Source organism: Akebia trifoliata, chromosome 2, assembly GCF_017979445.1.
Source record: "Akebia trifoliata isolate Shusen 1 chromosome 2, ASM1797944v1, whole genome shotgun sequence".
Taxonomy (NCBI): domain Eukaryota; kingdom Viridiplantae; phylum Streptophyta; class Magnoliopsida; order Ranunculales; family Lardizabalaceae; genus Akebia; species Akebia trifoliata.
This window is the reverse complement of record NC_141376.1, coordinates 2,154,785-2,177,806: the sequence shown is the minus strand read 5'-3', so window position 1 is coordinate 2,177,806 and position 23,022 is coordinate 2,154,785. Positions and strand designations below refer to the sequence as shown.

General features: G+C 35.6%; 2 protein-coding genes and 1 pseudogene across 3 annotated transcripts; 2 read left to right on the top strand and 1 right to left on the bottom strand.

Moving 5' to 3' along the window:
* The first annotated feature begins 961 nt into the window (after window positions 1-961).
* On the top strand, window positions 962-7,943 carry LOC147408715 (rac-like GTP-binding protein 5). Its single transcript, XM_086421078.1, has 8 exons — window positions 962-1,135; window positions 1,342-1,507; window positions 1,950-2,037; window positions 2,156-2,265; window positions 2,404-2,467; window positions 7,076-7,140; window positions 7,250-7,315; window positions 7,413-7,943. Exons 2-8 carry the CDS (start codon window positions 1,409-1,411, stop codon window positions 7,515-7,517), a joined length of 597 nt encoding a protein of 198 aa, XP_086277204.1. The 5' UTR covers window positions 962-1,135; window positions 1,342-1,408; the 3' UTR covers window positions 7,518-7,943.
* Window positions 7,944-8,913: 970 nt separating this feature from the next.
* On the top strand, window positions 8,914-10,042 carry LOC147408714 (ubiquitin-conjugating enzyme E2 28-like; annotated as a pseudogene). The gene is made up of 4 exons (XR_015171330.1): window positions 8,914-9,119; window positions 9,243-9,347; window positions 9,499-9,603; window positions 9,697-10,042. The product of XR_015171330.1 is annotated as a ubiquitin-conjugating enzyme E2 28-like (transcript).
* Window positions 10,043-10,668: 626 nt separating this feature from the next.
* Window positions 10,669-20,689, bottom strand: LOC147408713 (vacuolar protein sorting-associated protein 35B-like). Its single transcript, XM_086421071.1, has 22 exons — window positions 20,507-20,689; window positions 20,335-20,431; window positions 20,083-20,206; window positions 19,037-19,222; window positions 18,782-18,869; window positions 18,537-18,593; window positions 18,337-18,426; window positions 18,093-18,215; window positions 17,223-17,297; window positions 17,092-17,151; window positions 15,729-15,845; window positions 15,076-15,315; window positions 14,930-14,995; window positions 14,647-14,736; window positions 13,634-13,723; window positions 13,252-13,341; window positions 12,673-12,741; window positions 12,496-12,576; window positions 12,187-12,294; window positions 11,995-12,098; window positions 11,350-11,463; window positions 10,669-11,268 (listed from the first exon to the last, which is right to left on the bottom strand). Exons 1-22 carry the CDS (start codon window positions 20,597-20,599, stop codon window positions 11,058-11,060), a joined length of 2,373 nt encoding a protein of 790 aa, XP_086277197.1. The 5' UTR covers window positions 20,600-20,689; the 3' UTR covers window positions 10,669-11,057.
* Between the last annotated feature and the right edge of the window lie 2,333 nt (window positions 20,690-23,022).

Here is a 23,022-nt window from a genome sequence, read left to right as displayed (position 1 = left end):
TCAAATTGTTCTCTGAACATTACAAGATCCGATCAAAAAATTCCAATAGTTGTTTATGATTATGATTAGACTCATATAAAAACTTAAACAAAAAAGTAAAAATCTAGATTTTTTTTTTTTTGAGAGAGTATTTCTATTGGTACCTCAATTTTACTCATTCTCAACCATTTACTTATTTTCTTTATTTTAAATTGAGATGTAATAAGTAAAAGTTGGGTACCAATAACAATTCTCTATTTTTGGAAGGTCACAACTCTTCTGGAAATCTAATCAATTATAAATCTGTAATAATAATTTTTTGAAGCAAAATAATTATGAGAGTGAAAAAGAATTAAATCATAAGATATTGGAGCATTATCTAATGGAGGGGTTCCTTCAAAATTTGGAAACGAATGCTTCAATTTTTTTTTCCATAAGAATAATGATGAATATAAGCACTAAATCATACACGATCTATATGCAGTTGATGTGACAAGAGCATATAATCACAATACTTTTTCCTTACGTATCCCGAAAAAAAGATCTATGATTTTATGCCCTTGCCACAACAAGACAATCGTGTATGATTTATTGCGTGCATTCATCACAATACTTTCGTAAATAATTTACATTGAAAATCCCACTCGTTCACTAAACAATACCAAGATGAATCCAACGGTAAAAATTTGCTAATTTAAAAGTGGATGGTTAGAATTAAATTGATGTTGGTGATTCCAGATGCTTATATGGTGCCTAGACTAAAAGAAATTGATTGGGCATCTATGCGGAACACGCAACACATGGTTCATGTGAGGTACTGCCACGTTTCCTTCAAATGTTATTACCTCATATGCCACGTGATACAATGTTTGCTCAGGTGTACAAATTTTATTCTATTTGCGGTTGCATTGTATCAAACTTTTGCGCCACAAGTCATTAATTATACCCAGGTGTATAGTGGCCAGTGGGAGTGGGTAAGAGAGGAGAGAGAGAGAGAGAGAGAGAGAGAGAGAGAGTTGTTGGGGTTAGAGGGGGTGTTATTTTTGTGGTATTTGTTAGGGTGTTTGGAGCGAGATTTGGGCAGAAGTGATAGCTGTCGGAGTTTGGTTAGGTCAGACAACGAACGCTTCAACGCCATTGTTTCCGGACTCGCAAGGTTGCGTTTCTCTCTCTCCTCTCTCTCTCAATGCGATCGTGATTAGGTCTCCCTCTAACCTAAAATTTCTCTCAAGTTTTAGGGTTAGGGTTTCTGTGAATCTCTTGCAGAAATTTGTGTTTATTTCACTTTTTTTTTTTTTTTTCTTAATTGGAGTTTGGAATTTGTTTCGGATTTGTTGAGAAATGGGTTTTCGTCTTCAACAGATGTATAGTTGAAGACAAAGTAGGAGAAGTCCAGGCGTTCGTTCTGATTTGATCCTTATTGGTGGAAATGAGCGCTTCTAGGTTCATAAAGTGTGTTACGGTCGGAGATGGTGCTGTTGGTAAAACTTGCATGTTAATTTCTTATACCAGCAACACATTTCCTACGGTGAGTTCTTCCGATTCGAGGGTTTTTAATTTGGTTGCTCTGGGTTTTTTGGCTAATTTGAGGAAATTAGGGTTAGGGTTCCATGTTGTTTTGCTGGCTAGATTTGCAAAATGGTTGCAAACAAATTTGTTTTTTTTTTCTTTGTGATTTCGCAAGGTTTTTCGTTTAGAATATTCTAATTCTGAGGGTTTCGCATTTTGCTTCAATTAGAAGAATGTTTATGCTTGGGATTCTTCCTTCCTTGAGATATTTTCATTCTTGTAATTTGGCTTTTTGGGTTTCTGTCTCTATTGGAATATTTTTTCCACACCACTTGGTTTCCGAAATTAATTGCCTTTTGGGAAGAAAAGTTACTTATTCTTAGGATTCTGTGTTTGATGTTTGATAATGGGCTGATGATGGCAATGGAATCTCATTCGTTTCTATGGTAATCGGAACGCAGGATTATGTGCCAACTGTTTTTGATAACTTCAGTGCAAACGTGGTTGTCGATGGAAGCACTGTTAACTTAGGGTTGTGGGATACTGCAGGTAATTGACCTTATTAAAAAAAAAGGAGTAAACTTTCTTCCGCCCCCTTTTTTTTTCTGATTCAGTTTTCATGCTTTTTGTTAGTTTGATTGATTGATTTACTTGTTTGATGAAACAGGCCAGGAGGATTACAACAGATTAAGACCTTTGAGTTACCGTGGGGCAGATGTTTTCTTGCTGGCATTTTCTCTCATTAGCAAGGCCAGCTATGAAAATGTTGCCAAGAAGGTTTGTTCTCGACACATTTTTAATGGGATATCCAACTTTTTCTCCATGAAATAAGAAACTTTTTGTTTCTAAGGACTCAAATCTGCAAAATTTAAGGCCTGCTTATAATTTGTTTGTGTTTTTTGTTTCCATCTCCAGTGGATTCCTGAACTGAGGCATTATGCACCTGGCGTTCCTATAATTCTTGTTGGGACAAAGCTTGGTTAGATTTTCTCTTATTTGCATCTGATTCACTGCATTGATATACTGTTCATTGTAATGCATCCACATCACAAGATTGATGTTAATCTGTTCTTGTCTTAGTTTCACTTAATTTGTAGTAGCAAGTAGCAACATTACTGGATATTTTGATTAATTTGTAGTAGCAAGTAGCAACACTACCTGCTAGGTGTTTTTGAGGAATTTCAACTGTGGGTTTAATAGTATGCAACTTTTTGTTTTGTGGACCTTGATTTTGCTTCTTCCAAAGAAAATAAATTCCGTGGGAGATGTATGTGTGTTTGAGAATTCTTTTATTTAACTGCTCTTACTTTTCAAACAGTTGATGGAGAAATCAAGCTCATATTTCATTTGTCAAGTTTTCCTTTTTATCATTCATGAATCAGTTGTAAAAATTGGGGATAAAGCCCATGTGAAAGATGAAGTACATTATCCTTCAGTCAAGTATAGGGATGATGGTATGTGGTCTGGTGCTTTTATGGTCCTTATGGTTGATATGCTCTAGGAAGACCCCCAAGTCACAAAAGCATGGATATGTTTATAATTTGTCATTAAAATATGCATGTAGCTCCTATGTAATGCATGAATGCATGCATGCTCTCAGTTAACAGTTATTTAATGTCAGCAGATGGTTTAGTATTATTCTTGCTTTCATTGTTCAGGCAGTATGCCTCATATTCTTGATTTGTTTCAGGTTGATCATGCATGTGAATGATTCGTCGTATGTTGTTTACTTAGAGATTTGAAGAGTATAGGCTAGTGATTATGCAGGAATCTTCATGTCACAGACCTTTGATTAGAAGTGGAGTTTGAGTTGGAGATAAATCCGTTCTGACAGATCTGGTCCGTCAGATTAGATTTGGGTGTTTCTGGATCCAAATTGCCATTTGCCTTTGTTTCTAAAAAGCTTTATTTACTGCAAAAATTTTGTTTGTCCCTGGTTGCCGTCCTGTATTTGTGTCATGTGTAGCTTTTTTGGATAAGTAATTATTTCAATTGTTGAAATTGTTCCAATGTGAATTTGTTCTGCAAACTGAATAGCAAGGTCTGGAGAATTTTAGGTTTATCCTTTGAAATGTCTAGTCTAAAAATTTCTACATTCTCTCTTATACTCTAAAGTCTAAACTTGGTGTTTTTAATGCTTTCTATCCAATTTGGTTATATGGAGGGGCCAGTCATTGCATCAGCAACATAGCCACCATGGCCACTCAGGATGTCCACTCAGTACAGACTTAGGCTTCCATTAATTGTAGCATGTATTTTGGCTTTTGTTTGTGCTACTAGGTTTCCTTTCTTGTTAGACTTCTGACAGTTTTCTTAATTGGAAGCGGGCATTGTTGGGGGTCAAATATTTCTACCCTGTGATAGTACAAGCAAGGTTTAGCTAGTTCCATTGGTAGTTCACTTCGTGAATTGTGGAGCCTTGTTCCCCCTTTTGCCATCATAAATCTTGCTATCCTTGACCGGGTACTATAATGATGGTAGTACCGGACTACCGGATATCAAATGCATGCTTTTTATCTCAAATTACTCATTTAATATTTTTTACTATTGATTTTTTTTTTATTAATTCCCATCAGTTTCCTTGTGTTCTGTGAATAAAATTTATAAATAGTAGGCCTTCAACAAATCATATTGCTAAAAAAATGTTGGAGAAAGATGTAGAATTCCAAGGGCATTAGAATAAGTAGAACCAAAACAGAGTGCTTTTGTAAATTTAGTAATGACACCCAAGAAGAGGAATATCCGGTATAATTGATGGTCTAGAAATGACCATCAATGGGTGTTAGTAATAGTAGCACCCATTTTCGGTATCTTGGGTCTATTAGATGGAGAGATTGAGGAAGATGTTGCCCATAGGATCAAAGTTGGATAGTTCAAGTGAAGGTATGCTTTGAGAATGCTATGTTATCAATGCGCGCAATCAAATTAAAAAGAAAATTTCATAAGATGGAGGTAAGATAGGCTATTCTTTATGGAGCTAAATATCATGTGATTAAAAAGCATCATGTAAATAAATTGACCATAGTAGATGTGAGCAGAAAGATAAAAATTTGAATGAACACATTCGATAAAAAGTAGGAGTAGCTCCAATACCCGAGATAAACTAAGTGCATGTTGACGAGATGGTTTGAGTATGTTCAACGATAGCTGATTACAGCTCTAGTTAGAAGAAATATAGACTTCCAATAACAAAAGATGTGGCTTTGGACATAGAGGAATGGAGGAACAAGATTCTTTTAGCGAACCCTAAATCCTTGCGATATGGCTTTGATGATGATGAATGTAAAAAAAAAAAAAAAAAACCCAATATTTTCAATATCACTCTATTAAATATGATACGAATGCTAGCCAAATGTACTTAAAAAACTTAAAAAATTAAAGAACGGCTCAACCATGGCATTAAATTTTGGCATATTTCCACGGAATATACCAAATAGTATCCATGTATCATCTTATTTTGATGCAAGGAATTAAATTTCGGTTTCAATGTCTATTTTGGTCAACCTGGAAATGGAAACATTTCATTGCATTCTAAACGAAAACATTTCAACATCCAAAAACAATAACATTTTAAATATAAATTAGAATAATAATGTCACATTAATTACAAACACCTTAATGTTTGAAATACTTGAATAAAATATATTTAGTAACTAATTCAAACATGGACAGTTGTATGTGTGCGCCTTTATGAATGTGCTAATATGCTTAGTACATAAAAATAAGAAATATAGGTTTCTAACTAATTATAATTCATTACTAGTCAATTCTACAACAATTTATATTTTTATTATTTTATCAATTGTATCAATTTGGCTGACCTTTTCTATTTATCAAAAAAAAAAAACCAAAATCTTGCATATTATATATGAATTTTGATTATTGTGTCAAAATTTGCTGCTCACTGAAATTTCATGGAATGAATTGTGATTTCCACCAAAATTTATAGAAAAAGAAACCGTGGATTATATTCCGTGTCGAGACTTGTGGGAATGGAAATATTTCAGTATATCTTTTTGGAAATCACTACCTACTCCGCAAAATGTGCTAAGCGTAATATTACATTCTTATAAGCATTTTTTTCTGGTTAGACATGCTTTCATAAAAGTGTGCACGTACAATTGTTTGTATTTTGATTAGTTGATTATCTAGTATTAGGAAGCTTCTATCTACCAAGCCACTTCCAATCATAAATTAGTTCAGTTTTGTAATTTTTGAGGACACTCCCATTTTCAATATAGGGCTGCTTCCTGGCATTTTTCATAACTAAGGTTAGATATTTGCTGGTAAGTTATTCATTAGACTTCAAAATTGAAAATAAGATATAATAACATAAGATTGTACTTTTTAATAGTTGTTCATTTACACAAGTACTTTAAATACTAAATTGTTTGTAATTAATGTGATATTGTTATTCTAATTTTCATTTTGAATATAATTATTTATGGATGTCGGATTCATAGATACTTATGCTAACGCGGAGTGGAATGCTAATTATATTCATTTATACACCATTATTTTAGCTTGATGGCTTATAAATGTGTTTTCTTGTCTATTTTACCATTTAGTAAAATTCCAACGAAAGCTTCCTGAATAGTTCCATCATTTACATGGAAGTTGTATTAATATCCACTCTGATCGAAGTATTTACAAGAAATGTTTTCATTTCCAGATTGACCGAAATAGACATTGAGACTGAAATTTTAACACCTTGGTTTCAACATATTGAATGTGGTACCATATCTGCGCGTGTACCCTTAAGTCTAGAAAGTGAGGAATCATATTCCCATTCTTCATCTGTATCCATGCCGGATCATCTTTAATCCCCATCAGCATCTTGTTGATCTTGTTGGAGACATAAGATTTTTTGGTGCCTTCTGTTTTCTGAAGTGCTCATAGTCAGAGTCGTGCATGGTAACTTATTGGGAATTGATTCTTAGAAGCATTCACACACACTTCCATTGAAAACATTATTTGCAGAATTACTTTGAGAAAAACTGAAGTGACTGGCCTTTTGATGGCTAGTAGAAGCTTAATAATGTATTTGTTGCTTTTCTTCTCTTTTTTTTCTCTCTAGAATTCTGTTCTTTTCAGTGCAACTGTTTTTTTTAACACTAACATTTGGTATCATGTCAGAAAAGAAACAGAAATGGCTATGCTCCATTCCATGGTCTCATTTTCTGAAATAGGTCAGAGTTAATAGCTACAACTGATTTCATTTGACCTATGAGTTTGTACTCCATGGAACTCAAATTTTGAGTAAATTGGCGTTCGGATTAAAGAATATCCATAGAATATTACAACAAAGAAGAATGTGAAAAATGTTCTGATTTTTTGGTTTGTGTCTTGGGTTGCTTTGTGTACTTTTTACAGGTTCATGATATATGTCTTGGTTGCCCTGTGAAAAATAGTTTTGTACAGATTCCATAGAATATATGTCTTAGTTGATTGTTATACTCGGTTATGTCAAGTTCTAATTCGAATTCCATTTCTTGGGGCTTCTCTGCTTCCCTTTATTCTAATTAAATGACTGTAACAGAAATGATATGGTAAAAGAGCCTTAATGTGCTTATGTTCCTGCTTGCAGATCTGCGGGATGATAAGCAGTTCTTTATAGACCACCCTGGTGCGGTGCCCATTACTACAGCTCAGGTAAGGGCAACTGCTTTCCCACAAATCACGCATAATCTCCAAAAATGTTGGTTTTATTGTCAAGATCTTCAGAACAATCTTCTGTGTGGTTTGCTTCTTATATTTGAAGGGAGAGGAGCTGAAGAAGCTGATTGGAGCTCCTGCCTACATCGAATGTAGCTCAAAAACACAGCAGGTATTTCTGCTTTATTTATTTCCCAGGTGATTCTCTATATAAAGACGTCTCAACCTAATTATTGATGGGGTTTACAAAACCTTGTGTCTAATTGCAGAATGTGAAGGCAGTCTTCGATGCTGCCATCAAAGTGGTGCTTCAGCCACCCAAGCAAAAGAAGAAAAAGAAGAGAAAGGCACAAAAGGCTTGCTCCATTTTGTGATTTAAGCAAAAAGAATAGGTGCAAAAGGAAAGTTGACCTACCAAACCAATCAGCTTGTAGTGTGCCCCTTACTATCTCCTCTCCTTTACCTTAGCTCTTTGAGGAAGCAACAGGCCTTGGTGTATAGTCTCAACTGACAGTACTAGGGAGTTATTTTAAAAGGCATCTGGTGGTCTGTTTCTCGCTTCCTCCTTCTGTCTTAGTTATTTGTAATTGCATTACTTGGTAGCGTGCACATCTCTTCTTCTCATTGTGGATTTAGATTTGTCTCACATGTTAACCAGATGTGAGGAAGACACCCCCCATCGCAAACCTACTTGGGACTTGTTTACATTCATATGTTGTAAACCCTAATTTAAATACTTCCAAACGCTTGGCTACATTTCTTTTAGCTGTTCTGATATGAATGCTTGTGTGTTTTAACAACTCTTAGGCCACTTGCATATGTGGATGTGTTATTGGGTAATGTGGTTGTTAGATATGAAGCTCCCATGAGTTGTTTTTATTCCCCAAGTTTTTTTATTTTTTATTTTTGTAGTTTTTTGTTTTGCTAAAATAGATTAAAAATCTCTAAGAAGGAATGTTATCGTCTCTTTAATTGACAACCCAGCACAAAAATATATATCAAGATCCAATATTCCATGGATGATAAGCAGAAGGAACAAAGTAGAAATTGAAAAGCTAATGGTGGGGAAAAGAATATGTCCCAATTGTTGAGCTTTCAAACATGGGACTGGTAACAAAAGTTGCTCAGATTCTCGAATGAGAAAAGTAACTGTTTGGGCTAAGCACGAATATCTTTTTATTTATTTATTTTATTTGAGGACATAGTTTGGTTTAAGAAGACTGTACAGTAGTAGATTAGGTCTCAAGATTCCTGATTTGATGTGAGTCGGTAGTCAAGGAGGAGTTGGGGGTTGGGGGGTCCTTTTGGTTAAATCTCCACCATCTATTAGTGGGTTGAATGATGGGACTGCATTAGAGGTAGTTTATTGAACTTGATTTGTGATTAGTATAGGCTAACCAGAGCACTCTAATATGTCTAATGCACTCTATTGGATCATCCATGTACGTTGCTTTCTTGAACTGATTTGAGAGTGATGGATGGACGGACCATTTTGATTCTAATCAGAGGGTGATGGAAGTGGGTCCAGTCCCTAGTTCCGCTGTGATCAGGAACCCTACACCATCTCAAACCGAACTTTGGTCTATTTCTTGGAAAATAAAAATAAAAAACCACCTCCAATCAGCACAAAAAAAATCACTGGATTCTAGAACCTTTTTTTTCTTCTCTTTTTACTATTGGAATCCTATACTCAGAGCCCACTTCACCATCAACTTTTAAGTACTTATGGAAATTCTCTCTCTCTCTCTCTCTCTCTCTCTTCCCCACAACCACTAATCATTCTTTAAATACACTCATCCTCCCTTCACCCTGGTATCCAGTGATCATTTCCCTTCTTTGCGTTCCCACCTTGCCCTCGAATTTCTCATATTCAAGTTTAGAGCTTGTATTCTCGAGATTGTTGAGGATGGCATCGAAGAGAATTATCAAAGAGCTGAAGGACTTGCAGAGAGACCCACCAACTTCATGCAGTGCAGGTACCTAGTGTCTAGTTCTTTCTTGTTCTATAACCATTTTTTTTTTCAAAAGTTCAAACAATCTCATCGATTGAACAATAGCTATCTGTTGGTTAATGGTTATTGTTATGGGTTTACTTTCAGGTCCTGTGGCTGAAGACATGTTCCATTGGCAAGCGACCATTATTGGTCCAAATGACAATTGTAACCATCCATTTCCCACCAGACTACCCTTTTAAGCCTCCAAAGGTGACAAACACCAACCCCATCTTCTACTTAAATACAAAACACACAAGTTCAAGGGTTCATATTTTCTTTCTGAAATTTTTGGTCAGTAGAAGGTCCTTAAAAGCTGTTTTAGATTCTTAAGCTCAGATGATTCTTGTAAAATTGTTGGCAGGTTGCCTTTAGGACCAAAGTCTTCCATCCAAATATAAATAGTAATGGAAACATCTGCTTGGACATACTCAAGGAGCAATGGAGTCCTGCACTCACCATATCCAAGGTGGGAGATCTTGACTCACTTTAGCACTTTCTATATTCCCATCTTTTGATGATACCTCATTTAAGTATGTATTCTCTGTTGTGATCGATGTAGGTTCTGCTCTCCATATGTTCACTACTCACAGATCCAAATCCAGATGACCCACTAGTTCCTGAGATTGCCCACATGTGCAAGACTGACAAAGTCAAGTACGAGTCCACGGCTCGCAGCTGGACCCAGAAGTATGCCATGGGTTGAATCCTCAAGCTCATGCAATGATTGCTATAGTAGTTCACTTCCATCCCCAGTGAAATATAGAGATGGTTTTCCTTTGGACATTCAAACTGTTTAAGAACTTAGTGTCTTAAGTTTGACACTACTGGAATAAAAGCTTGTGTACTGTAGAATAAATGGATACAATTATTTGAGTTTATCAATCAATCTCATTGCTGTTTTCTTATTTATTTGGCACCGTCTCCGAAACCCAATTGGGTCCAGAGTCGGACATTTATAGAGCCCTGTGGTAATCTTATAATAATTAAATATCAAGGAACCTTCGTTGTTCTATAGAGAGATAAAACGAGCAGTTGAGAAACTTGCGGTGTGGTTAAAGCATGACAATCCAAGAGGTGGCCTATGAACTAAAATAATTTATCACCACTTGCCAATGGAGATGGTTCGTGGAAATCTCCTGTACAATGGGGTGGGGCTTTCACAACTGATCTTTAATGAATTAAAACCTGATGTAATGTGCTCAAACCTATCAAAGAATGTAATTTACCAATCAAGACTCTCATTGACCATCTCCTTGTAAATCCAATATCTCCTTCGAAGACAATCTTAAAAAATGTTAAATCACACTGCTACATCTGCAGGCACAGCACATAGGTTACATTGGTTGCCAGCGAGCTCTCCAGTATTAGCAAAACCCAGATGCATTTGAGTTAAACTCTGACTTTGCTCTCATTACATTTCGTCACGCATAGATACATCAACTGGTACCATTACTATGCCTAGAGAGGTGTCCGGTGGTAGAATGTATCATTGCCACGAGACGTACTACATACCGGCTCTCCACTAGTATCATTTCCATAAAAGACTGTTAATAGAAATTTTATTAAGAAAACATTTCAGTTAATACAACGGAGTACCAAACTTTCTACATAATCCCCATCAGGGTAATCTTTTGAGGCATGTGGTCTGTGAGATAAAATTAGGCAGACTTCTGATGTTTCATATGACATTGACACCAAGAACAGCAATACATGATATCCTTGGAAAAAAAGAATGGTTGCAGAAAAAGAGCACACTAAAGTCGATAACAGACGAAGCTAGATGTCACACTGTAAAATTCTCAGCCACCTTACTGGGAGGAGCAACCAAACTGACACTGGAAACGGTTCCAATAACCTCCACAACAGACATGTGCTTGCTGCTCTAATCATCTTGGGCAGGCTCATCCGAACTATAACAAATCACACCTTGATGGTCTCATATTTGTCACCCATTACCCCACCTTTCTGTTTCTGGAATTGTACATAACGCATTGTGCTTGCAAAGAAAGCATCTGCAGATGGATCTGATGTCGTGGTGTCACTTTGCATCTCGGTTGTGATTAATTCAATTAGGCCCTGGATTGCACTGCTTGTGATCTGAGGGTTCCCCTTCTCAAAAAAGTACAGGTACCTGAAAATCACATGAGAAAGTTGGTGACAGTGGAAAGATGCAAAAAGGAACAATGATTCGGTTCGACTTGGTGATATTTACTTGTTCAGAATTTCAACAAAAAGTGTGACTGGTCCGCTGCTACCCCGTGTCACATTGGCCATCTGTTGAGCAGCATTTGCAATCCTTAAAGCACGCTTTAGGCAAAGCAGAACCCTGAAATGAGACGAGAATAGATTAGTGGTACGGGAAGCTGTTGCATTCTAAGTTTTCTCCTTGCTTCTCCACAAATTTCTGAAGTTAGAAAAATAACCAGATTACTCTGCTGACAGAGACACGACCTAAATCCCAACAAGAAAGACGGATAAACTAATGGCAGTGAGGAATTGCAGCCACAACAAACAACTATAATTAAATTGAAATGCAAAGATTGTGGTTAGAGAACGATGACAGAAAAAATAACGAAATTTTTTTTGGTTGCAGCACACTAGTGCAACCAATTAGGCTCAGTCTGCAGTCTCATTATTGTATTCCTACATCTTCAATGAAGTTCCTGATACCCATGAAGTGGAACAATGATTCACGGACCATAATTCAACCCCAATAAATTGGCTGCATTAAAGACAGTACATGGACATGCGTGTTCAGTGAATTGTGGATACAAGAACACAACTTTTCCCTCTTGAAACGCAAGTATGAAGAAACATGGTTTTGCTGTACATTAATGTTAAATATATGGCCATGTACCTTTCTCCATCCTTGATGCCATCCTGATCATCGACCCAGAACAGATGCGAACATGCGTAGACAGCTTTGCACTGGTCAGGCTTCTTTAAAAGCTTTGCAGAATACTGGCCAATGGAAAGCACCATGAGGGGTTTGGGAACAATAAATTTGAAAGAAAGAGGGGTAAACAGTCAGAAAATGTGAGATTATTACCCCCGTGGCCTTATGTGTCAATGTATCCCTGTTCTCAATGCCAAATACATTCATTCGCTGAAGAGTCCCTATTATTAGGTGTATTGCAGTCACCTGTGCTTTTGAATCCTGATGAAAATATGTCTTGAGTAAGAAATGGACAGATGCAAAATTGGTAAAGACCAGGAAAAAAAAAACAATAGGAAGAAGATAACAAGTGTATAAAGTTTCACAACATATTTGATAGGGGAATTGCAAACCATGGGTGCTTTTTAAGCATCCATGAAAGTAGGATTGAGAAAAAAAAAACTTTGTTTTCCAGTTAATTACCGCAATTTCTTCTTCGTACAATATGAATGCTTGGGTGAAAAACTCATATGCAACAGGTTCAAGATCACAGTCATTAGCAGCCTGAATATCAAGAAATCAAGGAGTAACATTAGCAGCGCAATTAGTTCCAGTTAACAGGGGCCTCCAAAGGCAGTTAGGCATAAAATATTAGCATACCTCCGCACATTGCAAGTATAATCTTAATGCCAATTCAGGTGCCGGAACGGATAATAGAGCTTCAATAGTCTGAAAAACAATTGTCAATTGCATTATCAAAAGCATAAGTACAAAGGCCAAGCAATCCACAAAGGATATGCCATATTATAACACAGATATGAGTATCAGAAATAAAGACAAAACTGAGTAAAATTTAATTAAAAAATTATAACAACGTTAGTTACAACCATAAGAGTCAAATAGAACAGTAGAAGAAAGGAACTTAAAACCACTAGAGATCTATTTTTGGGTCATCATAGCTTTAATAATACTAGACATAGATGAATTAAGCAAAGCTTCGAGCAAGACATTCTAACGAATCCCATATAAAAAAGACTCAAAATCAAGCATGTAAATAGCGAGATTACAATTACTATTCATCAGATAAGAAAAAATCATGTAGAATTGAAACTGCCTAAACTCATTAGACTCTAGCATATGTTCCTAGATTATGACAATGTTAATTTATGCCTGATCCAGAAAACCATTTGCTCCAATTCCTACTAAATGAAGATTACAGTACTCTCAAGAAGAAATTACCTGATGCAGAAGCTGAAAAATTTTCTTTGGTGTCGCGGGCATCTCTTCTCCAACAACATCTCCATCCTGACCTTGCAAACGCCTGACCAACTGCATAGAAAAAATATTCCAAAGTTCCACCAATTTTTTTAGGGAGAGGCTCAAATTACACTAACTTGCCTAGAGCTTAGTGGAACATCAAGATTTCAGTTTTCAAAAATTAAAACTCCGCTGGTTTTTAGTCTACTAAGAAAATCACCACAGAATAAATGTTACATCATTATGGAAATGACATGACAAAAACCTTTAAAATAACTGTTATATCATTTACCAAAATGACCGACATTTTAAGCTTAAAAAAATGGCATAAAATTTTATTAGATGAGGGATTGCAGAGACAAACCTTGAGGGCAGAAAAAATTAGGGGAGGAACAGTGAAAGCAAGGCGTTTTGGTCCGCCTGTCAGAATATGCTTCCTCACGATACATATAATCTGAAAAACGCTAAAAAATAAAATTATAAATAACATTGTAGGAGAAAAAGTGTTCTCAGATTCATGTAAAGTGGAACATATAAAGCAAGGTTGTAAATAAAAGATCAAAGAGGAAGTTAAATGCATGCCGTGGCTGGTTGTCAGAATTAGAATTAAGTGTTGACATATGGTTGACCTCCTTTTGCAACTCCATAACCTCTTAAATCTAAATCTTAGATACGTTAGTCAAGATGTACTGAACATTATTGACCTAGCTTTCATTATTCAAAAAGTTGTGTGTGCGCGCGAAGGGGGGGTTCATGTCGCCCCCCCACCACACCACACTAAATAAGCTAGCTCGCTCGCAGGTTGATGATTGCCATGGTTCCGCACAGATCTCGGCTTCGGACTTGGAATTCACCGCCTTTTTGGGATCGAACACCGCGCCCGAAACTGCTGGTTAGCTTCGATTCCCCATTATAGAGGTTTGGTTTTGAGTGTCTCTTCTCTCTATTTTCAAGAGAAAACACGCCTGACCTGACATTTGAAAGCTCTCTTTTAACACCCCCACACACACACACAAAAAACCCACCCTGCACCTGATCAGGTCATCTGACCAATGCCACCAACGATTCTAAATAGCATTGAAATATTCAACCGACCAAGAAAGAACATACTGCACAGACTCCACCAACTCGTTGACACCTTCATGTCTAGATAAGTAATACAAGAGAAAGCAAATCAAATTGCATAAAGATGCAGAAACTTGGCACAATTCTATCACAAACCGTGAGTAATATCTCCATTAAAACATGACCACCCAAAGAGTCCCATGCGATGTACTCCGAGTAATAATGTCAGCCCCAATGAAAATGTTGGTAAATAATAAAATATATGGCAGCTAAAAGACTAACACAACAGGAAAACCTTCAACACTGAATTACCTTCAACATCTCCTCCGGGTCGTCGTTATACAACATGTGAATAAGACGAGCAACAGAACTTTGCTCCTCCTTGAAATCCTCTTCATCAAGCTAATGACAAAAGGAAAAAATAAGTCACTGAGAAGTGGCAGTGAGTGTAAAACAAAGGGCAATCAAATGAGGCTAGGTTTCTAGGGAGGAGATAAAAGAGAGTAAAGGCGCCAAGCAGACAAGAAAAGCAAATGTTGAAATAATCAACTAAATATATGTATATCAACTGGAAGCTATTTAAAAAAAGATGCACCTCCTCGACAAGAGTCCCATCCAAATCCTTTATAAGTCCCTTTATTAATTCAAACAATGCCTCAACCTACAAAAATGGTCAAGTAGGTCAAATCTACGACATCAACGAGGAACATTTTGGGGAAAAAAAAGAGTGGAAAAGCATACTTTATCGGCAGTTGAAATGCAAGCATTATTTTTCATGATGCTTTGAATAATAACCACTGCCATGACTTTATTTGTTCCACTATCAAGGTGATCCATCACTCGAGGATAATTAGAAAGCGTTAGCGCAATCACAATATCATTGTACTTTTCCAGTGGAGCACTCAAAAGTGCAACAATTTGTTTTGTAGCTCTGCTGTCTTCAAGTTTTGCTTTGCCAGAAAGTTTCTTAACACATGCTCCCTGGAAAAAAAAAATAACATAGAGAAATAAAGAAATCATTTTGTGTCAACTGTTAAGACTTGACCTGTGTCAATTTATGAGATAGCTGCTGAAATTAGATGCCATGCATATTGACTGTAACATATGGTATGGGCATAACACTTATAGATAGCTACTAGGGTATTTCTTCCGTGAATGCTTAATTTGCACCCAATTTAAATGGTTAAGAAGAAGAGGCAACACATCTGAACTACACCTATCCTTTTTGTAGGCACTTAACCAAAAAATAAAATATACTGTGAGCATGACTCTAGATACTATATTTATCCATTCCCCCTTTTCAGAATACATTTATCTGGAATTTTGAGATCTTCCATTCCCATGCATAGACATAAATAAAAATGTGTATGATGTAACTTGGAAAGGAACCATACCAGCACTTGATCTACATAATCGAGTCGATCAGGATGGACACGGAGAGTAAATGTAAGAAGAGACACGTACAAAGTTATCGCTCCAACAACAGGCATGTCAATCTGAGCCTCAATGACCTGTAACAGAGATATTTTCAGTAAAGCTTCTAAATTGTGATCCAAAATATCGCAGGCAAAGTGCCAACTTAGTAAGTTGCTAAGATGTGTGGTGCACTGTTCATATACATACATACATTTATACATATCGGAGAGCGAAAGAAAATTTCAATAAACCAGAATGCTTTTTTTGATAGGTAATACACCAGAAAGCAAGCCAATAACTTAATCAATATAAGTAGATTTGCAAAAAGGCCTGTCAAACAATTATAGTTGAGTTTCAGTATGACAATGTAATGAAGTAGAATTAGATAGACCGTCCCTCTACTGAAAATGTTCTATTAAAAAAATTAGAACATACTGTACATGTCAGGATGCATTGGCTAAGTCTATTCCCTTATAATAGTATTAGGTAATTATACCGAGTTCCAACTAATTATGAAACTATATAAGACATATTACTACAAAATACAATAGGTTAATGCATTTTTGTGGATTCAAGTCTGCATTGATAATAATAAATAAATAAAGTGATAGTTCAGAAAGGGAAGGAGATCCCAGATTCAGTTAAGTAGTCTTATAATGTTGTGTTGATATGTATAATCAGTAGCATTAGTAATTATTAAACAGTTTCTTATACACAAATAATTATGTTGCATTGTAGAACTTCTCCAGAAGTAACTGCAGATTAGATTGTATCGAACATCAACTAATACAAAACTTTTTAGTCCTTCAAGCCTTGACAAGCAAAATTCTTTAGAAACTTGAGCACCACTGGCGTTATACGAAAACATAGTGGGTGCAGATTAATACTAAGATTAAGAAAACTAGTCGACAAAAAGGAAGTTTAGAGGGAGAATTTCTTTAGAAAAAAATCAAGAATTCATTAATGGTTTGCTTTATGTCTCTAATATACAAAGGAAAAAAAAACAATCTTTAGCACTAAAGGGCATATAAACTTCCAAGAAGTGAAACAAATGAATTTCCAAGTACACATTTTGGAAGTTGGACACATTTCAACAAAAAGAACCTACTTATACACAAGTAAGTATAGCACTTAATGAACAGTTAATAGAGTACTGGAACTTCCTATTTCAGTATTTCAGATTTATTTTCAGGTCTTCATTCATAATGAAAATATTAGCATTGAACCCATAAACATGGTACAACACTAACAAACCAAAGAAACTGTTATATGCAATGTAGATAGTAGAAAAAGCAGACAAATTAAATTAAAAATGATATCGATGCAATTGGCAGGGTTTACCTTCCCAATAGCATTGCTCAATTTGGCGAAAGCCTCTACTTGCAAGAACTCAGGTAGCACCTGCAGCATAAAATCATTAGAAACAAAAACACCATATCCTGGCCTAGGAAACTAGTATGTGGATAGCTCACTTCTACACTTAAAGCAGCATAGTTTGACAGTCTTTCCATTAGTTGGGATAACACCGTCTTGATGTCTACGGCTGGCTGAAAAACAAAAAAGGCAAGAAAAGAGAACTTAGTAAGATGTTGTTTGCTAAATTGATTAGAACCATTACTTTGCTCAAGATTTTGACACTGCCAAGATTGCATTAACCAAAACTCCATTGTCATAATCACAAAGACCAGATATTAATATTAACATAAATTATTTTTGATAGCTGGTGCATCTTCGTTAGTCGAGAGAAAAAAATCAAATATCAGGTTTCTTCTATACTACTCATCATCATGTTCGTTGATTATGTCTACACCTTCCCATTTACTGGGGTCACAAACATGAATGCTACTGCAAAGAGGTAACTCGATCCACAAGAGAAAAGAATTGGCATGCCAACAGCTGACCAAATTTCAAACACTTACAATAGGCGTCAAGCCGCAGTAGGCAAATCTGTTGGCAATTAGCACTTTCATTGGACAATCAAATCATGCATAGTCACAAACAACCAAATCACCATGCCTTGCATGACATACTATGCGACTCAAAAGGTTGGGGAAAACTTTATATTTAGTACATTGACCAGCTTTTCGACTAAGCCAAAAATAAGATATTTTTCTGAAGCAACTAAAAAAACTTGTGCATAGTAAAGCAATGTCTTCAAGTGATGAAAGCAATGGTCTCAACTCTCAATGACCATATATAAAGGCAGCATCATGGACAAGAAACAATAAAACTATGTCAGAATTTCACAGAATGACAGACCATATTCTTTTTGTGAAAAAGATGGGGAAAAAGAAACATTTCAAACAAGTAAAAGAACACCATCAGATAGTTGTGTTACCCACCTGAAGCTGGGGGCAAGCACCCAATAATGTCTCAAGGGTCTGTAAATGGTACTCATCTGGAAAAACTTGGATTATGCAATCCATCAGGTAAAACTGGGCAAGCTCATCTTTACAATTGACAACCTGTCCAAACCAATGGATGTAAAAAATTCCACCTTGTGATGATCAGCAGAGTATGTTGTGATGCCATAGACTTCTATAGCAGTGAGAAAAAAGAAAACATAACAAACTAGATGAATCTGACCTGTTCCAAAACTCTAGGAAGCACAGTATCTTTGTACATATCAAGGTCAACGCCCTCTATCTGACTGAGGACATGTAAGTTTTTTCCGACCTAATAATAAGAATTGGACAGTGAGCAGAGTAGCTCTCGTAAAGAATGTTAAAAACACATACTATTTCAATATAGTGATTTGAACTAGTTATGGGATAAAAGAATATTACAAGATCCCGAAGCTCGCTCCTCTCTTTTTCCCGCTTCTCTTTTTCCCGGGCAGGTCCCTGCAGAGCAGAAAGGCCGATAGCAACCCTCAACTCTAAGAGTATGAATTCACAAGCATTATAACACCTGCATGAGCACAAATCATGCCCTCATGATTCACTTTTACCTCTTTGACATGCAAGCATTGGGGATACCATGCATGTCCAAACATGAGAGCAGGTAATAGTTGAAAGATATTTCAACCAACCTGATGTTGCATCCGGACCCAGAGTTTATTCATCTCTGTGAAGTTCTGGAGTACAAACTCCACAGCATCCACAACAGTATCAGCATCCCTGCAAGAAGAGAGAGACAGATTGAAATACAAAATCTAGGGAAAATCGGGAACCATTCCAAACAGCAACAATACTAAAATTATATAGAAGGTAGAAAAGAGAAAATGACTTGATTAAATGGTGAATCCATGATTAAAGAAATCCACTTGACAAAGCAATCTCCTTACCCTTCATATTCGGAACCGATGTCAGGTAGCTTATCTCTACTGACTTGAGACAGGTAACTCCTTAGGAAGAGCCCACGAACAGGATGTTGAATACCACGGCACATTTCCACAAGGTCTTTGAGAACATCCTTAGCAGGAGCCTCCTTTGATCTGATGTACACAGATCCTACTGTGCAGAGGAGATACCTGGTCATTCAGAAATTAACATAGAAAAGTTGAGGGAATTAAACTCTGAATCTGTGGTCGGATGATGTTTTTTTTATATTGGTATGGTAGATTGATGTACCTAACTAAAAATTCAAGCTTGAGTTGATAATAGGCACGATGAGAAGGTAAAATGGAAGTACTCATAACAGATTATAAGCCACATCGTATACTAAAAGCAACGGGTAAGGGTGTTGGATTCTGATTCAAAGGTTGAGAGTCGAGTAGGAAAACCCTGAAACATACGATCCCTAGTCTCAGCAATATACCCTACATGGCGCAAAACAAATTGATTGTTTCTTTTATATAATAGAGGATAACAATCGATAGTCCTTGAGACTAACAAGAGATACATGGGAGATCATAGAGTACAAATTCCTTTGTTTTTCAAGGAAGAATCTTCCATATGAGATTGCTCCCAACTCCTTAGAGGGCATTCTAACTTCTTAATGAGATATGTAACATAGGCATCATCTTATTATCATGATCACTCTTTGCACACACTCATGAAGCATTTGTGATTGGCTTCTCCCTTAACATACATCACGTTTTAGAATAGAATTTCGGGCATTCTCTCCTTTCTTTTCAAACCTGAACTATGGAAATGGATTACCCACAACGATTCAGTGAATCCACACATTTTAAACTTTAACCAAATTCTATAATTTAACTTAAACAAGCTAAATCCTAGTAAAAATCTGAACTTTAAGGCAGTTTAAGAGAGAAATTAATCATAGTGAAGAAAAATTGGGGGCAAGAGATTCGAAACAACAGAACCACAAAGCACTCAATATGCAATCAAAGGGGGAAAGATTAATTCTTTTTCATTTAATCTAACTTACAGTCTAGGCAAAATGTTCCCAGCATGCTGTACAAGCTCGTACAAATCGATGACCGAGCAACCACTCTTTGTCTCCTCCTTGAAGAACATCTCCAGCTTCCTCAATTCATCAAAAGCTCTCATATCTTTCCACCCCAAAACAATAACCGAATTAGAATTCCTCAGTTTCATATTCAAATCAAATTCAATCTCAAATAAAACAAATAAAACAAAATCAGATCTCGCGATCAGAGAGAAGGAGAAGAGAATTTACAAAGCTCGTAGTATTTGTGAGGGGAAAGCCTTGAAGTTCGAAGCTCGGAGAGCATCTGAGCAGAATACTTTAGAGCGTCTCTGAGATTGTTTGAATCCTGAGAGAAGATTGAACAAATTAATTAGGGTTCGTGAGAAAATTTTAGGGCTTTCGTGGAGAGAGGAGATGCTACCAGGGCGCGATGCATGTAAAAGGCGTTGTGTTGAAGGCCAGCGATCCCTTCTGCCAGCCATTTCTCTTCGTCTTCCATGGCGTCAGAGATCATTCTCTCTCTCTCTCTCTCTTCGAATTCTCTTAATTTGTAACGATGGTAGTGGATCTCTGCCTGACGACCTCTCCTAAACTACCTGTCATTTTGATGGTCACTTTTAATGTACAACTAAGGATGTAGTAGAAAAAACACATGATCTCCATCGTTCATTTCGATGACCACTTTTATGTATTTATTATATACTCAACAATATGCCATATTGTCCATATTGTGGTCGTCAATAAGCAAATGCGCATCTATGGAATAAAATGCATCGTCATTTGGGTGTTTGTTAAATGCTTTACGTTTCTGGATTTTACCTTGAAATCGATATATTCTAAGTTTTAGACTCGAGTACTTAAGTAAGATTTCAAATCTTACCAAGGTCCAAAATAAAATAATATAAAAGGAAGTCAATTTTCATAAAATTTGAAATCCATTTATAAATGGGTAGGACTGGGAAATCAATTTCCGGTGTTTGATTGTATTTCGACAAAATTAAAGAAAAGTATCTTAAGAAGAAGAAGAATAAGAAGAAAGAGAAAGGAGAAGGAGAAAGAAGAGGTTATGGTGGTGGTCAACAACGACGGGGAGGGTGGGGGTTAAATGTGATGATGGTGTGAAAGAAGAATAATAGAAGATATTAAGATTTTAATTTAGGGGTGAGAATTTTAGGTCAATTTCAGTTTGGGTAAATTACACTTTGACATGTTGTAGTTTAGCATAATTGTATTTTGACTCCCTAAAATTTTGATAATTGCGTTTACTTCGTCTTTCACTACCAGTGTATTATTTTACTATTTTATCCTCTTAGTTATCTTTTTTATTATAAAAATAAGTAAATCTCAACAAAAAAAAAAAGAGGTATTTTGGAATCATTTCCCTGTAAAATTGATACTATTAGGTTTACCCCTTGCAAAATGCAAGAGCAGGCTTACCCCATTGATTGTAAATCAACGTTGCATTTTTTCAATGATTTAACAGTGAAATTTTGAAAAATTAAAAATTAAAAATATTATTTAAATGGATTTTGATAACGTGTGTCCTAAGGGCACACTTTAAAGTGCAATAAATACGCTTTGGAAATTGGAATCTGAGAGTATTTTGATAAAAAAAAATAATTTTTTCAAGGGCATTTTTGATATAAAATCCAATTTTCAAAGTGTATTTATTGCACTCTAAGGGCACGCGTTAACAAGACCTTATTTAAATATTTAAATTACTTAATCAAATTTTGAAAAAGATAAAAAATTCACTATTAAATCATCAAGAAAAACAACATTTACTTAAGGTCAAGGAGGATAAACCTAATATCACTAATTTTACGTGGGGTATTTCTAAAACAGCACTAAAAATGTTCCCGTCTAATATGCATTGAACCCATTTTTTCACTGGAATAATTTTGTTTTATAAAAAAGAATAACATTTTTAAAAAGGGTAAAATGGTTTTTATAAAAATAATTTAATTGTTTGATTGATGGCAAATAGATGGAAAAGGGGTAAGCAAACCCCTAGATAACTATAAGGGAGGTAAGTGCAATTGTCAAGACGTAGCGAAGTCGACATATAATTACTCTAAATCACAAGGGTAAAAGTATAATTTAACCTAATATATTTTCCATGGATATAAGTAGGAAAATGATATTCAGCTTGTGTTAGATTTCTGGACGACAATAGAAAATCATTTTCCATAATAATAAAAAAATTGAATCAAATATATGTAAAATGTCATTTTTCAATCTAACTTTCATGTCCAGTCAAACATAACCATAAGTAAAAGTAGAAAGTAGTTTCCTTTTACATTTTAAAAAGTTAATATTTTAATTTTTTTAAAATTTAATTCAAATAATTTTTTTAACCTTTCAACGTTTAAAGGTATGCATTTTTTTTTTGACTCTATTTGAATATAAAGTAGAAAGTAACGATGGAAGGAAATACCTTGAGAGAAATTAGCTTTTATAGAGTTAAAAAAAAAAAGTATTTCTTTTATTTGCTTTCTAAAAAGTTAAGAATTTCATTTATTTTAAGAAATTGTAGAAATTAACCCAACAAGTCATAATCAAACAGGCTTCAAGTGTACCCAAACGGTCGCTAAGAGTCATTGGATACACATGGGTCATGGCATCATAATTCAACACCACAACCCTTTAGATTTCATGAAAAAACTCAAAATCAACATGAAAAAATGGAGTTTGATGAAGATTTTGAAAATGGACAACTATCGAACTCACAAATTTAAAGTTAAAATTCAACAATGAAAAATAACCACCACTCTTTACGTATGTTCTTCATATAAGAGGGAATAGAGTTTATATTCAGGTGAACATTGCTATCTTCTATTGGGCATTAAAGGAATTGAATGTTGATTAGTATGGAATTGCTTTTATAATTGTTCTTTTCTTTATTATATTAGTTTAACTAGAGTTTGTTTGTGCCTA